A 22,623-nucleotide genomic window follows, 5' to 3' on the forward strand; every position below is an offset into this window, starting at 1 on the left:
TAATGCGCATGTACCTACCTTTCTTTCTGCTACAGTTCTGTTCATCTAGTACTAGTACTGTATAGAGCTTCGGTAAAAATAAAAATAACCTCAAGTAAATCTCAGTTCCTGATGCTTCAGGCAGTTTTCTTGGCATCAATATGGAAATGTTTTGCCGTTGTGTTTCTCCAGGATGTTTTTTCAACTTCCCAGTTTAACCTACAACCCTAGAATTCCCTGGTGATCCCCCATGCAACTTCTAACCAGGGTTGGACTTTATAGTTGTAGTTATTTCAAAAACTCTGTGGCATTGGTGAGCCGTATTGTTTTCCCAAAAGCCACGTCAAGTGAGTGACCTTCATAGCTGAGTGAAGATGGTGCAAATATCCCTTATGGGGTGCTATGCAGCTGAATGAATGTATATACTACGTGAGATGCTTGCTTTCTTTGTCCTCATTCTCCTCATTCAGGTTCAATTTTGGGAGAGGGAAAAAAACTTTGTAAAGCAATTGCAATTCTAAAAGGCTACAAAGACTTCTGTGTTTTAGCAGGGCCAATCAAAAAGCTTAACAGGCCCTTTTAGGTATTTGCTTCATTCATTCCAAGAGCCTCCAAAGGAGAATGGGGCCCTGTGTGCTGTTGCTAACACCAGCATGGCTGTTGTACTTGATCCCCACAGACTGCTTTATTTGGGGCAGAAGGAGTGAGGTGGTTGTCTGCATACTTCAGACCTTTTGCCCAACAAAATAAAGATCAGGAAGGAAAGGTAACAGTAACCTCAAGAAGAGCAACTTTGTCTATAGCAACAATATGTGGGGCAAATGACCGTGGGACGCTCAATTGTGAACTCAAATTATTCATCATGGTTTTCTTCCATGCCATTTACATTTCAGACAGAGACAGCCTTAAGCATAGGGTTGCCATATGATCTGGTCAGCCAGTTGGGCCCAAAGCCTGAAGGAATATGAGCCGTAGTGACAGTTAGTCTCAGGTGGGAGAATTCATGCAGGAGGCTTGCTCGTGGCCAGGAAAAAGAGTATGGTTACAGCCAGGAAGGCAAGCAGAGGACTGGAAGCATGTGAAAGCACATGGGAGAGGTGATTGCAGTTGCAAGCAGGTGAACAAAGATGTCCAGAAAACGATGTGCTATGCAGCAAGAGAAACTAAATTGATGAAGAAACTAGTCAAGAGATGAAGAGTATTATAGCACTTTTTTAAAAAAAATTTATTTATATTTCAAATTTGTCACCGCCCATCTCACTGTGAGGTGACTCTGGACAGTTTACAGTAAAAATAAAATATTGATTAAAATAGATAGGTATTAATTAAATAATTACAATATGTTCAAAACACACTTCCTTTATAATACATCCAAGAGGCAGATGTTAATTAGATGTTAATAAACTCAGGGCGCATGGTCAAGGTGCCAGCCATCTCCAGGGTCAATTGTATCTTTCCTCACCCCAGGCAAGTTGGCAGAGCCAAGTCTTCAATTCCCTCCCAAAAATTGGGAGGGTCGGGGCCCGCCTCACCTCTGGGGGGAGAGTATTCCATAGGGCAGGGGCAACAGCAGAGAAGGCTCTCCTAGGACCTGCCAATCGACATTCTCTCACTGATGGGACCTGTAACATGCCTTCTCTGCCAGACTGGGTGGGACGGATCGATGTAGTGGGGGTGAGATGGTCCCTCAGGTAGCCTGGACCTGTGCCAGGAAGGGCTTTAAAGGTGATAACCAACACCTTGAATTGGACCCGGAAACAAACCAGAACCCAATGCAGCTCCCGTAGCAAAAATGTTACATGTGCCCTCCTTGGGGCACCCACGATTACCTGTGTGGCCACATTTTGAACCACTGTAACTTCTGGATACTCTTCAAGGGTAGCCCCATGTAGAGTGCAATAGAATAAACGAGATGACCAGGGCATGAGTGACAGATCGGAGGGACTCCTGATCCAGGAAGGGGCGTAACTGGCACACAACATGAAGTTGCGCAAAGGCCCTCCTGGCCATGACTGCCACCTGCTCTTCAAACAGGAGTTGTGAGTCCAGGAGGACTCCCAGATTATGCACCGGGTCTGTCTGGGACAGTGCAACCCCACCAAGAACCAAAGATGGTAGACCCCCAGATACAGAGGGGCCTCCAATCCACAGCCACTCTATCTTACCAGGGTTCAGTTGAAGCCTGTTGTTCCCCATCCAGACCCCCACAGCCTCCAGGCACCGCAAATGGGTGGTCACAGCATCACTCAAATCACCCGGGATGGAGATGTATAATTGGGTATCATCTGCGTACTGATGATACCTCATCCCATGGTGGCAGATGATCTCTCCCAGTAGTTTCACATAGATGTTAAACAGGAGTGGTGAGAGTACCAAATCCTGTGGTACCCCACAACAGAGGGGCTGTGGGCTGGACCCCTTGCTCCCAATCAACACCTATTGGGACTGACCTTAGAGGAAGGAAGTGAACCAACACAAAACTGCCACCCACGCCCAACTCCCTAAGTTGGCCCAAAAGGATACCATGGTTGAACGCTGCTGAGAGGTCAAGAAGAGTGAGGATGGATACACTACCCCCATCCCACTCCTGCCAGAGATAATCCATGAGCACGACCAATGCTGTTTTCGTCCCATATCTGGGCCTGAAACCTGACTGGAAAGGGTCCAGATAATCTGTTTCACTCAGTATCCTCTGCAGCTGCAATGCTACCACCTTCTCAACCACCTTCCCTAAAAAGAGGAGGTGGGAGACTGGACGAAAATTGTCCAGCACAGTGGGATCCAGGGATGGTTTTTTGAGGAGGGGATACACCAGTGCCTCTTTAAAGGCGACTGGAAACACCTCCTCCCTAAAGAATGAATTCACCATTGCCTGAACCACCTACATGTCACCTCCCGAGCGGCCTTGGCCAGCCAGCTAGTTGACAAGTGGTGGCATTACCAGTCTGGAGGACCCTATCCACTTCCTCAGGTCCAACAGGATCAAACCGTTCCCAGGTAACAGGATAAGTCCGTACCCTGGGCATCTCCATAGGCCATGCCCCATGCTTGGAATCCAACTGGAAATGGATCTGAGCGATTTTATCCTCCAGATGCCCAGAAAACTACTCTGTGAAGCCCTGTAAATAGGCCACCAGGCCCCCCTTTCCCAAAAGGGATCTGGCCGCTGGGTGGCATTCTGCAAATGCAATAAGAACGAAGAAATATTGATGTTTCGCCGCTCTTACTACCACAAGGTAGGCCTTAATAGCGGCTCTAGCCTGTGTTCGGTCAGACTTGGTCCTTGTTTTCCTTCAGCAGCGCTCTAGACATCTCTTATTTCTTTTCAAGACCCTCAAGTCCTCCATAAACCACGGGGAGTGTTGGCTCAGTGGAACAAGAGAGGTTGCACAGGCGTGATCTCGTCCAAGGGTCCGGTCGCCTTCCTATTCCAGGCAGCGGCCAAGGCCTCCGCTGGACCATGCAGCAGATCCTCGGGTATAACCCCCAGCTCCCTTTGGAACCCAGTTGGGTCTATCAGTTGCCAGGGGCAGACCAGTTGAATAGGTCCTGCCTCCCTGCAGAGGGGGGTTGGATAAGAGAATCTCAAGATCACCAGGGCATGATCTGACCATGACAATGCGGACAGATGTAACTCCCCCTTCAGATTATTTTGCCACTGCTCTGACAAGGAAACCAAGTCCGGTTGAGACCACTGTCCCAAATTGGGTCTCAAATAATCTGGGACAGGCCCATGGCTGCCATGGTGGCCATGAACTCCTGGGCTGCCTCCGAGGCACATCCCAGGGATGACAAATTGAAGTCCCCCAGAACCATAAGTCTGGGGAACTCCACTGCCAGCCCCGAAACGGCCTCCAGCAGCTCAGGCAGGGAGGTTGCTATGCAGCAGGGAGGCTGGTACAGCAGCAACAATCCCAACTTCAGGAACAGGGTATCACAACAGGGTATCACAAACCCACCTTCAGGAACAGGGTATCACAACTGGCCACTTGTGGAGCAGCGTCCCTGCAGGCCAACAGAGATTCCCAGATGAATTTTGTATCTATAAGTTCTTTATAATTCTAACATAGATACCTTAATGTATCATTCAAGTTGGAAGTTGACAGGTTTCCCATATCAGAATTTTATTTGGATTTATTAGTGATTTTAAATTGTTCCTATTGTTAATTTTATATTTCTGTTCTACTTTTGTTACTGTGCTGTAAATCACCCTGGGATTTGTTTTAAAAAAGAAAAAAGGAAAGTGTGCATATTTATGCAAATACACTAGTTTGCATAACATTCACATAGGCTGCCTAAATTTGATGATTTGGATATAGTAACTAACATTAAGCAAGCTTTTTTTTTCTTTTTTCTTTTTTCTTTTTTCTTTTTTACTCATCTCACCTACTGGCATGCCTTTAGGAAATAAGTATTAAATGCAGTGTTTGTCTCTGATAGGACTGAAGTTTTTGGCCAGGAATAGTTGTATTGGGAATACTTCAGTTCACGTCTTTTTTTACATAATTCATTTGTCTTCTTATTCTAGCATGATTCAAGAGAAGCCATGGAATGCATGCAGATTCTGTTATCTATAAGACTCTACAACATTCTTTGCATTCCTGTATCTGCTTTTTCTCCCTAACTATTTACTAACTTGGCTTTCAGTACATTCTCTCATTGTCTAATTTTTTTTTCTATTCTTACATTCAGTACATTCTCTCATTGCCTTTTTTTTTTTCTATTCTTAGGCAATGCAATCAGAAACCTAGTCCTAAAATATCTGCCATAATTTTTTGCTTCCAATTGTTTCCTGGTGGGCAGAGTTATTTTGGTATTTGACATTAAGATTTGCAGAGGGTGTATATAGGCACATATAAAAATCTTGGGGGACACCAGTGGAATAAAAATGGCTTCACTGACTCATTTATGTGACTCAGTCCACTTGCTTCCTTTGGCCAGTACCCCTGGGCTGCTTTGAGTCACAAAATGAAGATGATGGGAAGCTCAAGTCACCAATCTATCTAAATTTAATTACTTACTGTGTTTTGTTTACTTTGCACAGTGCTGAAATTCAGCAATGATGTGAGTAATAATGTTGTTGAGTCCTTATAAAACCATCATTTAATGAGCAGAAGTTTTCTGATGGTGACCTAAAATCCTGATCTTTGAATTGTCTTCAAAAATATTTTGTGGTGTGAGTGTGCGGGTGTGTATTCTCCAGATAATGCAAATTCTAAAATACATCCTGCAGGCTGTTGGTGACCTTGAAGGTGTCCCCCCCCCCTTTCTACAGGATATTGTTTATGCAGACTTATGGAAATTAGGTCTTTCTACTGGCTAAATATTGTATTTCACTTAACTATTGCTATGAATAGAATTAATGTAATATTTAAATACATGAATCAATTATCTTTGTGCAAGCATTAGACTGACACAAAGAAAAAGATTGTTCAGCAGAATATTTTTGCTGATTTTAAGCATTAAGCACAGGAACAAGCAACATCTTGTCTTTACCTGAAATGAAACCAGCATCATGGTGAGAGCTTGTTCTGGCAAGGTCAGATGCAAACTGCTTAAGACCAGGCTAGTCTGTTACAGTACTGTAAGAAGAGACAAATAGCAATTGTTCCTACTGCCCCAAAGTGGAAAGCCTCCAGCCAGCTATATCACATGGGCAGGAGAAAGAGGCACTAGAACTGAACCTTGGTTGTACTATAAATAAGCATTGTATTTTATATTTGGCAGTCATTGGGATTCATTTCTATCAATTTTCCTAGTTCTAACAATAAACTTCCTTATCACTGCCTGCATGACCTTCAGTTCTAGTATCTGTCAAGAAAAACCTGACAGCGATTATGCCTCTCTTATGGAATGTTTTATTTGGGATTATATATTGCATATATATCTGTATCCATGTATTTCACATTTTTAAAACACCCATTTAGCAATAAAAGGTTTCCAGGGCAGATTACAAGAAAGATTATAAAACAGTGCAAAATAATTATCACCATCAAATAGAAGAATCAGGTAATAGCGAGCATCAGTCTATGCAGCTATAGGAAATCACAGAAAGATCATATTATATGCTGTGCTAAACTTTGAGAGGAAAGATGATGCTACTTCTGATAGGCCCCCATCTAGTGGTCACCATCTATCTTAATTCAAGTGGTGGTAGCGATATCTAGAGGAAAGCTTGGATGATCTTGATGACCCAGCAGAAGATGGAAGAAAATGGTTGCTACCGAGACTTAGGGCTGAAGACAAGTCAGTCTTTCAGTAGTGGAAAATAGATCAGTAGCTACTGGAATTGTTTGTGCACAAGCAAGGAATGATTCTTACTGTTTCACTCATTTAAAATATTTGGATTCTATCTTTCAGTGTTTGAAGAAGGTACATGTGGAATTTCTGCAAAAGTGAAAATTATGCAGCCTTTTTTTCAGTACAATGCTTTTTTTTTTTTTTAAACTGGAGGAAAAACTTTGTTGTCTTATAGAAGTGACTAAGATCTGATTTTAAATAATGTAAGCTGTTGAACATTTTGGGCCCCTTTTATTTTCTCATTTTAAGATTGCCAAACTGATTTCAGTTTTTGTTCTGATCCAGCAGCAAGTCATATTTTGCATGAGCCCCATGAAACAAATACTCTGTGTGAAAAATATTGACTGTCTTCCAGCAATAACACAGCTGTTGAAAGAGCTTAGTCATCCAGGCAGTGGATGGAATTCTGAAAGGAAATATTTATATGCAGTAACCATATATGTGACTAGATGGGACCATGAAGCAGAACTAAAGTGGGGAGAAGTGCTAGAGAGACTTGCGTGAGAATCCCAATTTCCAAAGAAAAAAGTATCTTATTTGGGGATTACTAGAAAAGGATAATTCTGAAACAAGGTAGTGGAATGTTCTGAAAGTTACCTTTTCAAGTAACTTTAAGTCAAAACTTTAGCATTCTTATTTTCATTATTTCTGTAATTATATTTTTCATAGTTCCTGTTTTACTTGCTTCAATAATTTAGACTGAATTCAGATGGCAGTTTGCTATTTTGCTTTAAAAGGACCTCAACATGGAGATTGCTTTGTAGGAGTTAGTACTGAATCTGCATGCCTAGAATTTGCAGAGTCACCTTCTGAATGTAAAAGAAATCTAGCTTCCCAGATTTCTTTTACATTCTCTCAAACATTGTCGATGCTAAGAACAACAACAACAGAAATCTCACAATAGGGCTTGTACATCCATGCCCTTCATGTATAGCTCTATTTAAAGAAATAAATGAAGGGATGGGATCTGGAAAACTATAATCAAATTATGAGAGACATGCAGACTTCTCTACCAAAGCATAGTATCCAACTAATAAGTGTTAGTAACTTATCTATTCTGTTTGGACCAGACCTCAATTGTAGTACTAATCTGTTCTGGCATCCAGAAAAAAGATGATCCATTTAGAAAAGAAAGATCGAGATGAATGTTCTAGAGCAGTGTTTCTCAACCTTGGCAACTTTAAGATGTGTGGACTTGAACTCCTAGAATTCTCCAGCCAGCCATTATAAACTTATAATAAGTAACACCAGAAATGTTGAAGTAGTTCCCATTTCATTTTTCTTCTAAGTTGACTTCTTTATTTATTTTCTATCAAGAATATAGCATACTCTGAGAACCCCTATTTTTATGTTAGCCAGTTGACTCGTCTGTTATTAGACAACACATCCAGCACTGGTTAATGTTGGAACTACGATTCTTTTATATACTCATACATATCCATTTAATATGAAAGCTCTAGTACATGGTATTAATTTGATACACCAAGGTATTTTTTAAAAATGCACACACATTACTGTGGAATAAAATGAAGAGTTTTATTCAAACAGATATATGAACTTAACATAAAGTTAAGAATGGGTAATGTTAATAGAAGATTATGACCATTGCTCCTGGAAGGAATGTAGATCTTTTCTTCTTCACTTTTAGGGAAAGGGAATGAAAAAAAGGGTTCTACATTTGAATATTTTAACTTGTTTTAGAACAGGTAGAAGGTTAATTGTAGTCCCCATCTATTTTACTGGGATGAAAATAATGAGAGGGTAATCCACCAGCCCTGCTTTTGGCTAGGCCTGCCCAAATCTTTAGTACAAGTGATCCCTTAAGTGTTGTTTGGCTCCTGTGCTTCCTGACCATTGGCCATCTTGGCTGAGGTTGATATTTGAGTCCAATAATATCTGGAAGGTCACAGGTTCCTCACCATACATCAGAGCAATGTTTCTCAATCTTGGCAACTTTAAGATGTGTGGACTTCCCAGCATTTTGGCTGGGGAATTCTGTGAGTTGAGGTCCACACATCTTAAAGTTGGCATAGTTGAAAACATTGCATTAGAGTATAGCGCTCCTATTGATAACATCCAGCTTTTTAAAATAGTATTTTCCATTATGTACATTTTTTTCATATACAGAGAATATTTGACACAAGTAAACATTGAAGTATTTGGATGGGATATGACAAGGTATAGATACAAGCAACAAGGACTACTAATAGATACGTTGAAGCTCCAAGATGAATCTTTAGCTGGCTTCACCTTATTTAATGTCTGCCAACACGTTTGTGCAGCAATTCAAAATCTTTGCAATCCTTTTGCTTTTTTAAAAATCAACTTTGGTAGCTACATATTTGTGCAGCAAAAGTATGTGAACCTTTGCTTTCAGTAACTGGCGTGCCCTCCTTGGGCAGCAATAACTGCAATGAAACATTTCTGATAACTGTTGATCAGTCCTGCACATTGGCTTGGAGGAATTTTAGCCCATTCCTCCTTACAGAACACTTCAACACAGGGAAGTTGGTAGGCTTCCTTGCATGAACTGCCCACTTCGAGTCCTTCCACAACATTTTTCTAGGATTAACAATTCCCATGGATTGACTCGGCCATTCCAAAACATTAACTTTCTTCTGCTTTAGCCATTCTTTGGTCGTATGACTTATATGTTTTGGTTGTTCTGTATGACCTCCTTTCTCTTGAGCTTCAGTTCAAGGACGGATGCCCTGACGTCTTTCTCTAAAATTTGCTGGTACAATTCAGAATTCATAGTTCCATCAATGATGGCAAGCTGTCCTGGTCCAGAGGCAGCAGATTTAGAATACCTCTCACGGAGCATATGTTTATTAAATAAAACTAGATAAAAATTAAAATGTGTAGCTAGCCTATTTATTAAAATAGATAAAGCAAATATAGTATCATAGCTCAGCAGGAAAACTGCTGCTCCATCACCATTCATCTCCAGAGCAGCAAAGCAGGCCCAAACCATGATGCAGATAGTTCCTGGGTTAAGAACTCCTGGTTTAAGGATGACCCATAGTTAAGAACAGAGCTTATTGTAGCAAAATTCAAGTTAAATACACAATGATTGTTCAAGTTCATTATATAATATTACTTATACAGTATTAATAATACTGTTCTGGCTTACATACAAATTTGATTTAAGGACAGACTTGGGAACAGAACTCATTCTTAAACTGGGGACTACCTGTACTACCACCACCATGTTTCACAGATGGGATAAAGTTCTTATGATGGAATGCAGTGTTTGCCTTTTGCCAAACATAACACTTTTCATTCAAGCCAAAAAGTCCTATTTTGGTCTCATCCAGCCATAGAATATTTTTCCCATAGCATTCTGGTTTATCCATGTGATCTTTTGAAACTGTAGATGGACAGCGATGTTCTTTTTGGAGAGTAGTGGCTTTATCCTTGCAACCCTGCTATGCACACCATTGTTTTTCAGTATTCTCCTGATGGTGATCTCATGAACACAGATATTCACCAATGCAAGAGAGGCCTTTGGTTCCTTAGACATTATCCTGGGTTTCTTTGAGACCTCCTGAAGTATTCCATGCCTTGCTCTTGGTGTGATCTTGGTATGATCTGCCTGGCACTGGACTGGTGGAGTCCAAACTCTTTGGAAATAGTTTGGGGAGCATCAACAACTATTTTTTGGAGGTCCTCAGAAATCTCCTTTGCTCAAGCCATGACACACTTCCACACCCCTGTGTTGTGAAGATCAGACTTTGATAGTGAATACCCAGAATTCTGTTCTTTAAATAAAGCAGGACCTTCCACACTCATACCTCATTATCATCCCATCCCATTGACTGAAACCCCTGACTTTAATTTCCCTTCAAATGAACTCATAATCCTAGAGGTTCACATACTTTTGCCACCCACAAATATGTAGCTTTGGATCATTTTTCTCAATAAATCAATGAACAAGCATAATGTTTTTTACTCCTTTATTTCATTGGGTTCTCTTTATTTAGTGTTAGGACATGTGTGGAGAACAGATCATGTTTTAGGTCATATTTATGCAGAAATATTGAAAATTCAAAAGGGTTCACAAACTTAAGCACCACTGTAAGTGTGCATGATAAACAAAATGGATGGTCTTTAATGTAAGAACTTGCATTTAAATCTGAAATATACAGATTGTACATACTGAGAAATAGAAAAGTAACTAAAAAAGGGTGGTGTACCCATACAGAAAAGAAACACCTTCAAGTACTTTATAAATAGCTGGTCTGAACCACAAAACCCTTCCACACCCCTTCCCAGCATTCTAGATGAGTGTCTCTCCATGTAATCCCAATAAAATTATAACTCTGAAACCGGTAAGAGATGTGTATGCAAGCGGAGCTTCAGAGAAGTTGTCTTACTCAAATGCAGGCTGGAAATATGCATTGTTAATGATACGGCACCATTATATTCTGTTCTTAGTGCTGACAAGTGGAGAGGGATTCTCAGTAAGTGGAGAGGAGCACAGAGATAATTTTGAAGAAGAAATTCAACCACCATTACATAAATCCTGGCTTAGCCTTGAAAGGGAGGAGGGAATGAAAATGAAACTCAAGATTGCCCTGCTTGATTCTCTTTGATATAAGAGGGGGAGAGAAAAAATATTTCAGGCTTTCAAGATTCTGTTATTACACCCTTCAACAATAGAGTTCTAGTAGTTTTTGTGGTGTTTGTTTCCTGATCGAGCCTACTTCAAAGGCCTGACATCAATTTTCTCTATTCTTTATTCAGAGAGGCATCAACCTTTGCCTTTGGTCATGGAGATCCTAGGGCATCCCATTATCTGCAAAACAATTTGCCGAAGCATTGTTGCTATCAATTGGGGCATCCTCCATGGCAGTAAAAAAGGTGTGGCATTCTTCTCCCTTGCTGCATTGGCAAATAATTGTCCAGCAGCCCTTTTTTGGGTGACTAATTCCCTTTTGGGGAAGAACCACCCTGTAGAGTTACCACCTGGTTGCTGTGACCAGTTAGTACAACATTTTGCCAGCAAAGCCACTTAAATTTGGTCAAATCTGGATTCTAGTTGGGTCTTGTGTAGTGACTGGGGCACTATCTAGGATTTTGTTGTTTTTGTTTTACCTATAATCTCTCAGGAAGTAGATGTTGCAGTACTGTAGTCTAAGCAGGTGGTGATGAGGACATGAGATACTGTAACAAGAACTTCACATCCCAGATGAGGCTGCAATTGGTGTACCAGCCATGGTATCCACCTGCTGATTCCTCCAAGTCACAGTCCTCCTTCAGGAGTAATGCAGCCCCATTCAGAGGCATTATTGGGACCCATAGAGGAGCTCTGATGTACAAATAGCAGCTCTGCCTTGCTGGGGTTCATTTTAAACCTGTTCTCTCCCATCAAGAACCTCATAGCTTCCAGGCACTAGGACAAGACTTCTACAACATCTCCAGTGCCACCTGAGATCATGATGTAAAACTGTTACCGTGTGTGTGGCCCTCGTTCTTAGCTTACCACAATGTGCTATACATGGGGCTGTATTTAAAGACCACCTGGAAGGGCAGAATGCAGTGATCTGGGTGCTCACTAGCAGTTGTCAGTGGGATCACATTACACCTGAATTGCAGGCCCTGCATTGTCTGCCTGTTAGTTTCTGCCTGCAATTAAAGTGCTGTTTAACCTATACAGTTCTTTATGGCTTGACTCCAAGTTGCTTTCAGGATCACATCTTTCCACTCTCCATCAGCCCAATGGATTCAATCACACCAGAAGTAGCAGCTAGTAATTCCTGATTTTCAGAAGGTCAGGCAGGCTGAAGCCCGGAAACATTGTTTTGCCATAGCAGGACCAGACTTCCGGAATCTCCCTCCTGTTGGAGGTTCAGTTGGCTCTGACATTGTACCCCTTCTGGAAGAAATTGAAGATAGAACTCTTCCAAAGAGCATTTGAAGTGTGGCGCCACCTAGTAGTTGTAGTGTTGTTGTTGTTTTTAAGTATTGTGGTTTTTCTATTATATATTTTGTGTCGAACTTTTGTTGCAAGCTGCTGAGAGTCTGATTAGATTGCAGCTGGATATACATTTGATAAATAATTTTATGTAGATCATTATTGATGATATGTAGTAACATTGCTCTTGCTTGCAAATAGATTTCATTTATGACAAATTCAAGCAGTATTGAGGTTTTATATAGATTGTTAGGCAAAGCACAGGTGTGTATAAAGATGTGCCATCCATGAAAAAATCTGAAAAATAAGTGGAGGGAGGGGGTGATATTTTAGCTACACCAAACAAGATTTAATCTATAATACAGTGCACAAAAGGAATTGTCACACTTTCCTTTGCCATGGCATGAAGGGCAAGGAAGGTTTAGAGTTACCAGTCAATCAGTGTTTGGGGCAGCAAAAATTAATTGCTCTGGTTTTGCCATAAAAATATTATTTGACAGATTTAACAAGTGTTATGCTCTTGTTTTTGCAGAAGAAAATGCAAAAGTTAGTCTTGATGTGTCCCTGGGATATCGTGATGATACAGTCAGTGAATGGACAGAAATGGCACATGCAGTAGAGACCCGAAAGCTCAACTGTACTTTTGGTGCTCCAAAAGTAGGTTCTTTGTGATTCTATTCCAGTTTAAAATGCTGGTCCTAGTAAGATGCATAATCTTTTGTAGTGCTTGTTTTCAAATGCCCTGAATTAATTCTTTCAAAGATATAACATAGCTGGAGACTCTCCTAAGATTTCTCACTTTCCAACTTTAATAAAAAGTGTCTTGAGAAATGTTGGCTTCTAAGCACAGAAATACTGTATAAATGAGTTGCAGGGAGGTTTGTCTCTGAAACTTTGTACTTCGCTATTAACCCACTATGACCAGTAAGTCTATATTAGTAATGCTTTTGTTGATAACCCAGAACTGGAAAAGTAACAAAACTTTTACTCTACTAGTGTTTTCACAATCACATCCAGAAATCCTTTTGCCACACTGTAGATGTTCGTAAGTTCCCCCCTCCCTCCCCTATAAAAGTATTCCAGTGTGTGAACTACAGTATAGATTGGCCAGTGGAAAGCATTCACATTATGAATTATTTCATGCTTCCAGGTTTGGCTGAACAAATGATACATTTTGGTTTGGCTTTGGTAAGAGATAGAGTTTCAGTGTTCTTTTTATTTTATTTTATATTGCTATGTTTGATTATACTAGTTTTATACTTAATGGTGTAAGTAAATATAATTCATCTTTAGCTGCTTTAACAGCCAGTTTTGGTGGAAAAGCAGCATATAAGTTTAGAGTTAGGGTTAGAGGGGAAAATGTCTGCCATTTCAAAAAATGTAGGCATTTTTAAGTAAACTTGTCCCATTAACCTGGAAGACACATAAAGGAAATCTACATTGTGATTTATTTGTCCTTAGCTTGATGTGAGATATGAACCCATCCTGAGAAAGCAGCCGTTGTTTCCAACCATGGTGTATATGTTCACACATCATAAACAAACAACAGTGTTATGAGTAGATGTGTCCAACGTTTATAGCACTGTTTTCTTGTCTGGTTTTGCAATAGACTGTAGAGCATGAAGGGAAGTTCTATGACTGTGATTTTCTCCCATTCATGGAGATTGGAACCGTAGCTCACAAATACTATCTTCTCAACATTCGTCTTCCTGTGAATGAAAAGGCAGGTGTTAATGTAGGAATTGGTGAAATAAAGGATATCCGTCTAGTGGTAAGTATGCATTAATTTTTTTCGATACTAATTTCCTTCTTCCTGTAAGCGTACATGCAAGCTGCAAGCCCAACTGAATCCAAACGTCCAGATTTATTTCACAGGTTTGTTGAGATATTCTGAATAAGGAATTAATTGTGCTTCCTATTTTATTCCAAGTGCTTTGTGGTGGATTCCACTAGAAACCAGATTAAAGGTGTGAACATAGAATTTGTTTCAAAAAGCTAGCATGGAAAGGAACATACAATGCTCCTAAAGAAGCATTTAGAAATCCAGTTTCCACTGTGTTTTAAAATCTTAACTAATTTGACCTTTAGGCTTGGTAGCTGGGGAAGTAGAATTGGAACAGAATTGGCATGTGACTATTTGGGGTGCTTTGTTCTGATTACAGGATCTTATGTAGCTAAGCTACTCTGCTAACTATAAAGCAAACAAAAATCAAGGTTGTTTCCTGAATGTTATAATTACTATTTAAGACAATTAAAACAGAAAAACCTGGAATCCTTTTGTCCCTGTTATAAGAGCACATAATGCTAAGTACATAATCTTTGCATGAAAAGAAGAAGAAAAGAATATGATAATTCAGTTATTGGAAATGTGGAATGCTGTCCCTATACATAGTTTCCAGGTTCCCTGTAGATTTTCCCCTTTGATGCCTCTTCAGCCATTATGCTTCTTTGCACCCATGAAATTAACTAGTTTTTCACTTGCTCTGCTGGTAATCACTTCCTTGGTTGCCTGCAGGAGCAAGCAGCCATTATGCTGGACTGCCAGCACCTGTCTGTCACGTAACTTTGAATTAGATTTTGCAGACAGAGCCAGAGAAATACCACTTTCCTTACTACATCTCCAAAGAAGCTAAACTAGGAAAATACGGGATAAAATCAAAAGGGGCATACTTAGATTATATTTTTATTTATTTTCTTTACACAAAATTACAAAGAGAGACTGGTCTCATTTAAATCCAGGCAGCAATCCAAGGGAAAACTTTTCTTGGAACCCTAAATACAGAAGTCAGTTGTCCTCTTTACTTTCCTGTTTTGTTTTTAGGCAAGGAATTTTTAAGAGCTCTTTCTCTATCTTCAGCCTTGTGTCTGTGGCTAAATCAACTATTGCCACATTATTTGGTTGCAAGTGATTGTCAGCAGCACTTTATCCTTGCATTTTCTTTCTGCTCTGAATGTGGTTAATATCCATTGTTTGTTACATTTAATGAGAACCCTTTTTATGTTCCTGTAACTAAGAACTTTATCCTTGCAGGGCACTTTCCTTTTTCATTGGGGTTTCTTCGTTCTCCCCAATACAGATGTGACCTTAACCTTGCATTATTTTTGCAAGGTCCTATTGATTAATGTGTTTGGAAATTGGTTAGGTCTGACTTTGGTGGGGCTTATGATTCCCTGAAGGAGCAAGTGTGCAGCCCAAGGATACTCCTGGATTCATCTCTGCTGCTTGAGGCTCAGGAGATGGCCCAGGGTGTATTTGGCTTGCCATGACTAGTTCAGAGGCTATGGCCCTTCCTGGATAGGAATGTTTTGGCCACAGTACTCTCTGCCCACGTGGATCATTGCAATGTACTTTATGTGGATCTTCCTTTGAAGACAACTCAGAAGCTGCAGGTAGTGGAGAATGCGGGGCAACTGTTATCCAGAACACTCTTCTGAAACCAAATAACGCCAGTCCTAAAAGAATTGTGCTGAAATTTTTTTGTTATTAGATTTCAAAGTTAGCAGTTGAAGGCCCTAATACTTGAAAGAGCCCCTATTAAGATCAAAAGGGGTGCTCTTTTTAGCATCCCATTGCTGGGAAAAGATTTCTCAATTTCATCATCCTGGTTTTAGAATGGCTTTTCCCTTGAGGTCCATTTGGCATTCCAACATTACCAGCTTTTGGCACCAGGTAAACATTTGACTGTTTACTCTTCTGTTTACAACTTTACCATGTCTTATGTTCCTCAAGTACAAATCAGTCTGTGCTATAGTGATTATATAGTGTATATTTTAAATCAGTTTGTTTATTTTATTTGGTTTTGTTGTTTTCACCTGCTTTTTTTTAATAAGATCCTCTGGATAGTGGGAAGGCTGCAGTATTTTAAACAAATAGAACATTGCAGACCAGAATTGGTGTTAAGAAAGTGAAGAAATGAAGCACTGAAACTTAAGTTCACTTTCAGGGTATCCACCAAAATGGAGGCTTCACAAAGGTGTGGTTTGCCATGAAAACTTTCCTTACACCCAGCATTTTCATCATCATGATTTGGTACTGGAAGCGGATCACGCAGATGACACGGCCACCTGTACTCCTGGAAAAGTAAGCAATGACCATGAAAGTTCTGTCTGTTTTTGGAAAGAGGAGACTAACTCTTGTGTGGTCACTGATGGAATGGCAGTCATTGCTCCTCTTTAAGGAGCCCCTGCTAGCAGTTTATTCTGCAGCTGTATTAGTCAAGATTGGTTAATCCAAGGTATAGCTGTTTACATAATAAAGGAGGTGGAGGCAGTCTGATGTCCTCCAGGTGTCTTGGACTGTAACTGTCTTACGTTCTAGTTAAAATAGACAATGTTCAAGAATTCTAGTACTTGTAATCTAAGACACCTGGAAGATCTCTGTACTGAAGCATATGATCCTTGTATTCACTTCCTAAATGTGATTAGGTACTAACACTATTGTGTCTGCATCTTCCAGAACAGCTAAAACAACTTTCTCCCAACTTGGTGATCACCAGATAAGCTGGTACCAGTCCTTGGTTTCCCAGCATACTGTATTTGAAAAGTAACAAGTTGAAGAAATCTGTCTTAAAGCATTCAGAAAGTTATTACATTAAGATTCGTCTATTTGCCATAACTATGGCTGACAACAGATTTTCCAGCTGTGGGCAGATGCACTAAGGTGCTAATTTCTTTTTGAAGTAGATTTTACTAACTAATGTTAAAGTGAACTTCAAGAGAAAATTTTAAAAAACTGACTCAAGATGATACCATTGCCAGAATTGTCCTATATATGTAGGTAGACAGAGAGAGAAAGAATATTGGGTGCATCTGTCCCATCCTGGGTGGGGCCAGGGGTCATTTTAGGTGGCATTTCCCTGAATGAATGAAGCCTGAAGCTTATTGGAGTAACCGATGGAAGTGAAAGAGTTTTTGAAAATATTACTACTTGTTCTAGGATAATCTTTGCTCTTGGGATCTCCATGACTTTCATAAATATTCCAGTAGAGTGGTTTTCTATTGGTTTTGACTGGACCTGGATGTTGCTTTTTGGAGACATTCGTCAAGGGATCTTCTATGCTATGCTTCTGTCTTTTTGGATCATCTTTTGTGGAGAGCATATGATGGTAGGTGTTCTCACGTTTGAATTTGTGAATATACTATTCTAGGATTTTTTTTCCAGATTTTATTGTCCATTGGGTATATATTTTAAAATTTGTTTTCATTCTGTAAATCAGTTCCCCACCATCTAGACATGTCGATTTAGAACTCTCATGACTCTCAGAAAACAAGCCATTGGTTGATCTGGTAGGAGATTATGGGAACTGTAGTCTATTACAACTGGAAGTTGTAAACATAGGAAGGGCTGTATTATCAAAATGGATTTTAAATCAATGATTTATGAGTGGAATAAGATTTCATATAAAAGAAAGTACTAGAAAACTAGACTCAAGATCCTATAATCTTTATACTGTTTGGATCTGTGTGAGCTGTAATTGCCTAAAGCTGACAGAGAAGTTCAGTAATTGCACTTTCTTCTGGGAATCAACATTTACAGGGTTGTTGGGGGTGAAGAGCTACTCCATAGTCTTATTTAGTATTCATTGCTAAAGCATGACAGTTCACATCTTATGCTGAGACATATCCATGTGTCATGTAACTAACACATGACTATTGTTCTAATACAAAGTATGATTTCAGAATACAAACTCTTTGCTACAGTCCACAGTTTCCATTTTAATTATATCTGTGAAATCAGTAGATTTTGTTTTTGTCTCATGACTTACCTGATAATAATTTTGTTGTCCTTATTCATCTTTGTTAGGATCAGAATGAACGAAATCGTTTCTCATCCTACTGGAAACAAGTTGGACCAATAGCTATAGGCTCTTTCTGTTTGTTTGCCTTTGACATGTGTGAGAGGTAATTGGAATGCCTTTTTTTTATAGCTTTTGTAAGTTTTAATATGGATATTGTTAATTTTTTAAAAAACGTGTAAGAGTTTAAATATAACAGCTACTTATATTTTTATCTAAAATGATGAAATGTTGATAAGAGCTTCAATCTGACCCCATTCCCTTTTTTATAGTGCCTGTTGCATTTTTGTTCTTTTTGAATCACTTACTGCAAAATGTTTAGAATTCCCTTTCCAAAATTAACATCAGAAACTCCTTGAAATAAAGAGATAATGTTACCATGTTGCATTTCCATGATTTAACAAGCCAATACAAATAAGAGAACATGCTATAACTAAATTTAGTTCCATTTTGGGCTCGATCTTGCTTATCCTATCTGAATTTGAAGCTAGAAACCCTGAATTTCAAGAATTTTTTTGTATAAAGGAAAATATATTTTCAAACGTTTTGGATAGTACAATAGTAATAGTGCCCAGCCTAAAAATCTCTTCTTTCCCATAAGCAAATGCAAACATCATAGTAACTTTCTCTTCTGTTGTAATCCCGATAGCCTTTGATGTGGAGTAAGAGCAGGGAAACACAGGATGGGATCATATCTCATCACACATTTTGTTATTACAAGTTAGGGAAGAGAAGAAAAGGGAAGAGACCCATAGTTATTATACTTCCCTGGTCCATTGTTTCTGGTAGTATATAGTTCGTCCCCAGGTTGTTTCATACAAACAAACAAAAAAGGATTTGTGCCAAGCTAATAAAACTACAGGTAGTCCTCACTTAATTATCACAATAGGGACAGGAAAATTTGTTGTTAAGTGGAGTGGTTGTTAAGCAAGTTGCGCCCAATTTACGACCTTTTTTGCAGCAGTCATTAAGTGAATCACCACAGCTGTTAAGTGAATCACATGGTTCTTAAGCAAATCACACAGTTCCCCATCGATTTTGCTTGCTGGAAGCCGGCTGGAAAGGTCACAAATGGTGATCACATGATCCCGGGATGCTGCAACCATTGTAAGTGCAAGCTGATTGACAAGTGCCCAGATTGTGATCACATGACCGTGGGGGTGCTGCAAAAGTTGTAAGTGCAAGGACCGGTTGTAAGTCCCTTTGCTCAGCACCATTGTAACTTCAAATGGTCATTAAACAAATGGTTAAGTGAGGACTACCTGTATTCTTTTATTTTTGTCTACATTGTGAATAGCATGGAGACAGACAGACATTTCTAGGATTGTGTAGTGAAATACACTTTTTAAAACAGTTAAATGACTATCCCTCATGTCCCAGGGATATACAAATAACAAACCAAAACAGTAACTTGGATAACTTTCCCATATTGGATTTACAAAAGAAACTTGTTAAATTTGTGAAGAATTTTGTGAGAAGGGACGAAGGAAAAATGAAAAGAAATCAAGTTCTAGAACATTGTTTGAAGGGATTAAACATCAAGATTGTTAAAAGTAAAAGGAAGGAATATAACGTTGGTTTATTTGATATAGATAGACATGTTGTTATCTCTGGTAACCCTTAATAGACTTTTGCTGACTAGGACTGAACAATAAGGCTTTAAGGATTTGTTTATAGATAAGAGATGAGATATGGGAAGAAGAGATCATTTGTTGTATTTTAAGAGAAGGTGATCAGTTACTAAATTTATTTATACTTGTGATGAAAGGGGAAGTCATTTCTTTATATATTTTTCTTTTTCTCTACTATATTCTTAATTTTTTTTCTTTTTTTCTTTTTTCTGCACTTTCTTTTTTTTATTCTTTTATTTTTTTTAGCTTGTATTAGTTTTTATCTTTTTAATTGTAATGCTTAATAAAATTACTATAAAACAGTTAAATGAAAGTCAGTCCTCCCCTCCATAAAGCTTACAAGGGCTGTTTAGACAATGCTTCTCTAGTCTTTCCAAACAGTTGCTTTGTTTTACACATGCTATATGTATAATTTGCTCTACTGATTTTCTTTCCAGAGGAGTACAATTAAAAAACCCATTCTATAGTATCTGGGCTACAGATATTGGCACAGAGTTGGCTGTATCCTTTGCATTTTACTTCATTCAGGGTCTGATAGGCAAGAAAAGCCAAGTGTTTTTCTCAAGGGATTGTAATATTCTCCCCCAAAGCCTGTGAACTGATAGGGTTTTTTCATTTAAGCATTGGAGAGTTTAAACATTCTTTGAAATGGTTTCATGAATTTAAGGCAATACATACACATGAGGATGCTCTTCTGCAATGTTTACTTTCTGTAGATGTCATTAGAGCCGGTATGTGTAACATCGATTTAAGGGCTGCATTATTTCTCCTCCCTTACCACCACATCGTAGGCTTGAACTTGGGTTTATATTTGTGCATAGTCAGGTATGCTTTTTGTTCATGAAATCCAAAGCCTTCCCAGATTCAGACATCAGGACATGGAAGCTGAAATCACCCAACACCAAACAATAAGGGCCAGACTCCAGTGCCAGCCTTGAGGCAAAGTCCAGGAATGTGGACAGCAGTGCAGCCAATACTCAGTTCAGATGCCCAAACTGTATCCATGGTCCAACTTAATACATAAACATTTAAACGCCAATATTTCACAAGCAAAAGTCCTGGTCATAGATAATTCTGTAGGTCAGTGCTTCCACCTGCTGGTTTGGCATCAAGGTTGCTGTTAAGTCTCAAAATTCAGAAGGGCAGAATTCCAAGAGGGTGACATCACCACCTTTATGCAGCCAGGTTTTGGTATTGTAAGTTGCCAGGTCTGCCTCTTTATCCACTTTCAAGTCATCAGTGAACAAGGTCTTAGATGGACCTGGAATTTACTGTATCAACCTGAGACCTACCAGCCATCCAGCCACAAGGACCTGGGAGTGGGACCACAGAGCCAGAAGTAGAAACTGGCACCAAACTACCAGTTCCCCTTCCCATGGAATGGCTTACCTGTGCTCTCCCCTTATGTCCCCTGCCCTTTCACTACTTGAATAAACTCACTTTCCCCATCAATATCAGTATAACATGGGTTTTTAGGCTCAACCACAACTTCCTTTTATCCCCTTAAACACATTCCTTTCCCTACTCAGAAGGCCAGCAATCTGGCAAAGAAAGGCACACACACCAGTATTTTCTCCTCCCTATCTCTCACACCCATCAAATTATCAATTTCTTAAATCCATACAGCGGCAGGAGTAATCCCTGAATACTCTTCTCACTTAATGACTGCCGTGTTTAGTGATTGTTTGAAGTTATGATGGTGCTGAAAAAGTAACTCTATGACTGGTCCTCATACAACCGTTGCAGCATCCCCACAGTCACGTGATCGACATTCGGGCGCTTTGCAATAAGCGGACATTTATGAGCGTTGCAGCATCCCTGTGGTCACATGATCACCATTTGTGCACTTCACAGCTGGCTTCCAACAAGTCAGTGGAGAAGCTGGCAGTGAAATCACAAGTTGTGGTCATGTGATGTCTTGCTTAACTACCACAGGGACTACCTGTAGTCCTAGAGGAGTATTTTCCCCACCCAGCTTGGCTTATTCTGTCACTTTAAAGCAGGGCAATCCTCAAGCTCCCCATCTCTTACCCTGAATGCCACCTAAAGCCAGGTACATACTGATGCATGCAAACACACAAGCGCAGATCTTGTTCTGGAAGTGATTCTAATTGGGACACTGACATCCCTGAAGGTCCTCCTATCTGACCTACACTCTCACATATCAGGATTTAGTCCCCCAAGGCTTCCCTTCCAACATCTATGCCTCCCCAAATCTCACCACTCTTCTGTCAGCAACTGGCAGCTCCCTTCTTACAACCCTCCATTGTCAACCCTGGTGAAAGGTAGCCTGAGATCTCGATTCCACATCTCCTCCTCCTCTGTGTTTCTTTTGTCATTAAAACTTAATGTAAAGTTGATGAAATAATGTAATTTCCAAACCCATTGCATCTCAAACCTCTGATAAGCTTTTTCAGGTAGTTGCTTTTGCCAAGCATCTTTGTATGGAACACAAGTGGCCAATCCAGCAGATTTTAGGGTGGTTTGTTCTAGCCTGTATTGTATTGTATTGTATTGTATTGTATTGTATTGTATTGTATTGTATTGTATTGTATTGTATTGTATTGTATTGTATTGTATAATATATAGGCTGCCCAACTCCAGTGGACTCTGGGCAGTGTACAAAACTAGAAAAAACATAAAAACAGCTAAAAACATAAAATCAGACAGATCAGACTAAAATGACCCAATAAACAACAAAATCAACCAAACAAGGGCTATTAAACAAATAACAAACTTCAACCCCAGGCCTAGGACCAAAGCCAGGTTTTCAAAGCTTTCCAGAACCCTAGAAGAGAGAGCACTGTCCTTATCTCTGTGGGGATGCTGTTCCAAAGGGTGGGGGCTGCAACAGAGAAGGCACGCTTCCTAGGCCCCACAAGATATCAGTGTTTAATGGAGGGGACCTGGAGCGTACCCACTCTGCTGGAATATACCAGGTGGGCAGAAACAATTGCAGATATTAATTATGCCACATTAATAACATATTATGAGCTTCCTG

The 22,623-nt window shown here is 39.7% G+C and overlaps 1 protein-coding gene and 1 long non-coding RNA gene across 3 annotated transcripts in view; one reads left to right on the forward strand and one right to left on the reverse strand.

Annotated features, from left to right (window-relative positions):
• The window catches only part of LOC148214174 (uncharacterized), a 41,169-nt gene extending 35,615 nt beyond the window's left edge, over nt 1–5,554 (reverse strand). For both annotated transcript variants that reach the window (XR_015798389.1, XR_015798390.1), the window contains exons 1-2: nt 5,476–5,554; nt 3,939–3,984 (exon numbers count right to left, since the gene is read on the reverse strand). This is a non-coding gene — a long non-coding RNA (uncharacterized LOC148214174). The remainder of the gene's footprint in view (nt 1–3,938; nt 3,985–5,475) is intronic.
• Nucleotides 1–22,623, forward strand: part of WLS (Wnt ligand secretion mediator) — a 44,601-nt gene that overhangs the window by 17,640 nt on the left and 4,338 nt on the right. The window contains exons 3-8 of the mRNA XM_007433579.3: nt 12,729–12,853; nt 13,806–13,967; nt 16,141–16,277; nt 17,133–17,301; nt 18,000–18,097; nt 20,060–20,123. Coding sequence (XP_007433641.2) covers nt 12,729–12,853; nt 13,806–13,967; nt 16,141–16,277; nt 17,133–17,301; nt 18,000–18,097; nt 20,060–20,123 — 755 coding nt within the window. The remainder of the gene's footprint in view (nt 1–12,728; nt 12,854–13,805; nt 13,968–16,140; nt 16,278–17,132; nt 17,302–17,999; nt 18,098–20,059; nt 20,124–22,623) is intronic.

The sequence above is a fragment of the Python bivittatus genome, unplaced genomic scaffold, assembly GCF_059951505.1.
Source record: "Python bivittatus isolate LINGU-HERP-01145 unplaced genomic scaffold, Pbiv_v1 ctg000700_np1212, whole genome shotgun sequence".
In the NCBI taxonomy this organism is placed as follows: domain Eukaryota; kingdom Metazoa; phylum Chordata; class Lepidosauria; order Squamata; family Pythonidae; genus Python; species Python bivittatus.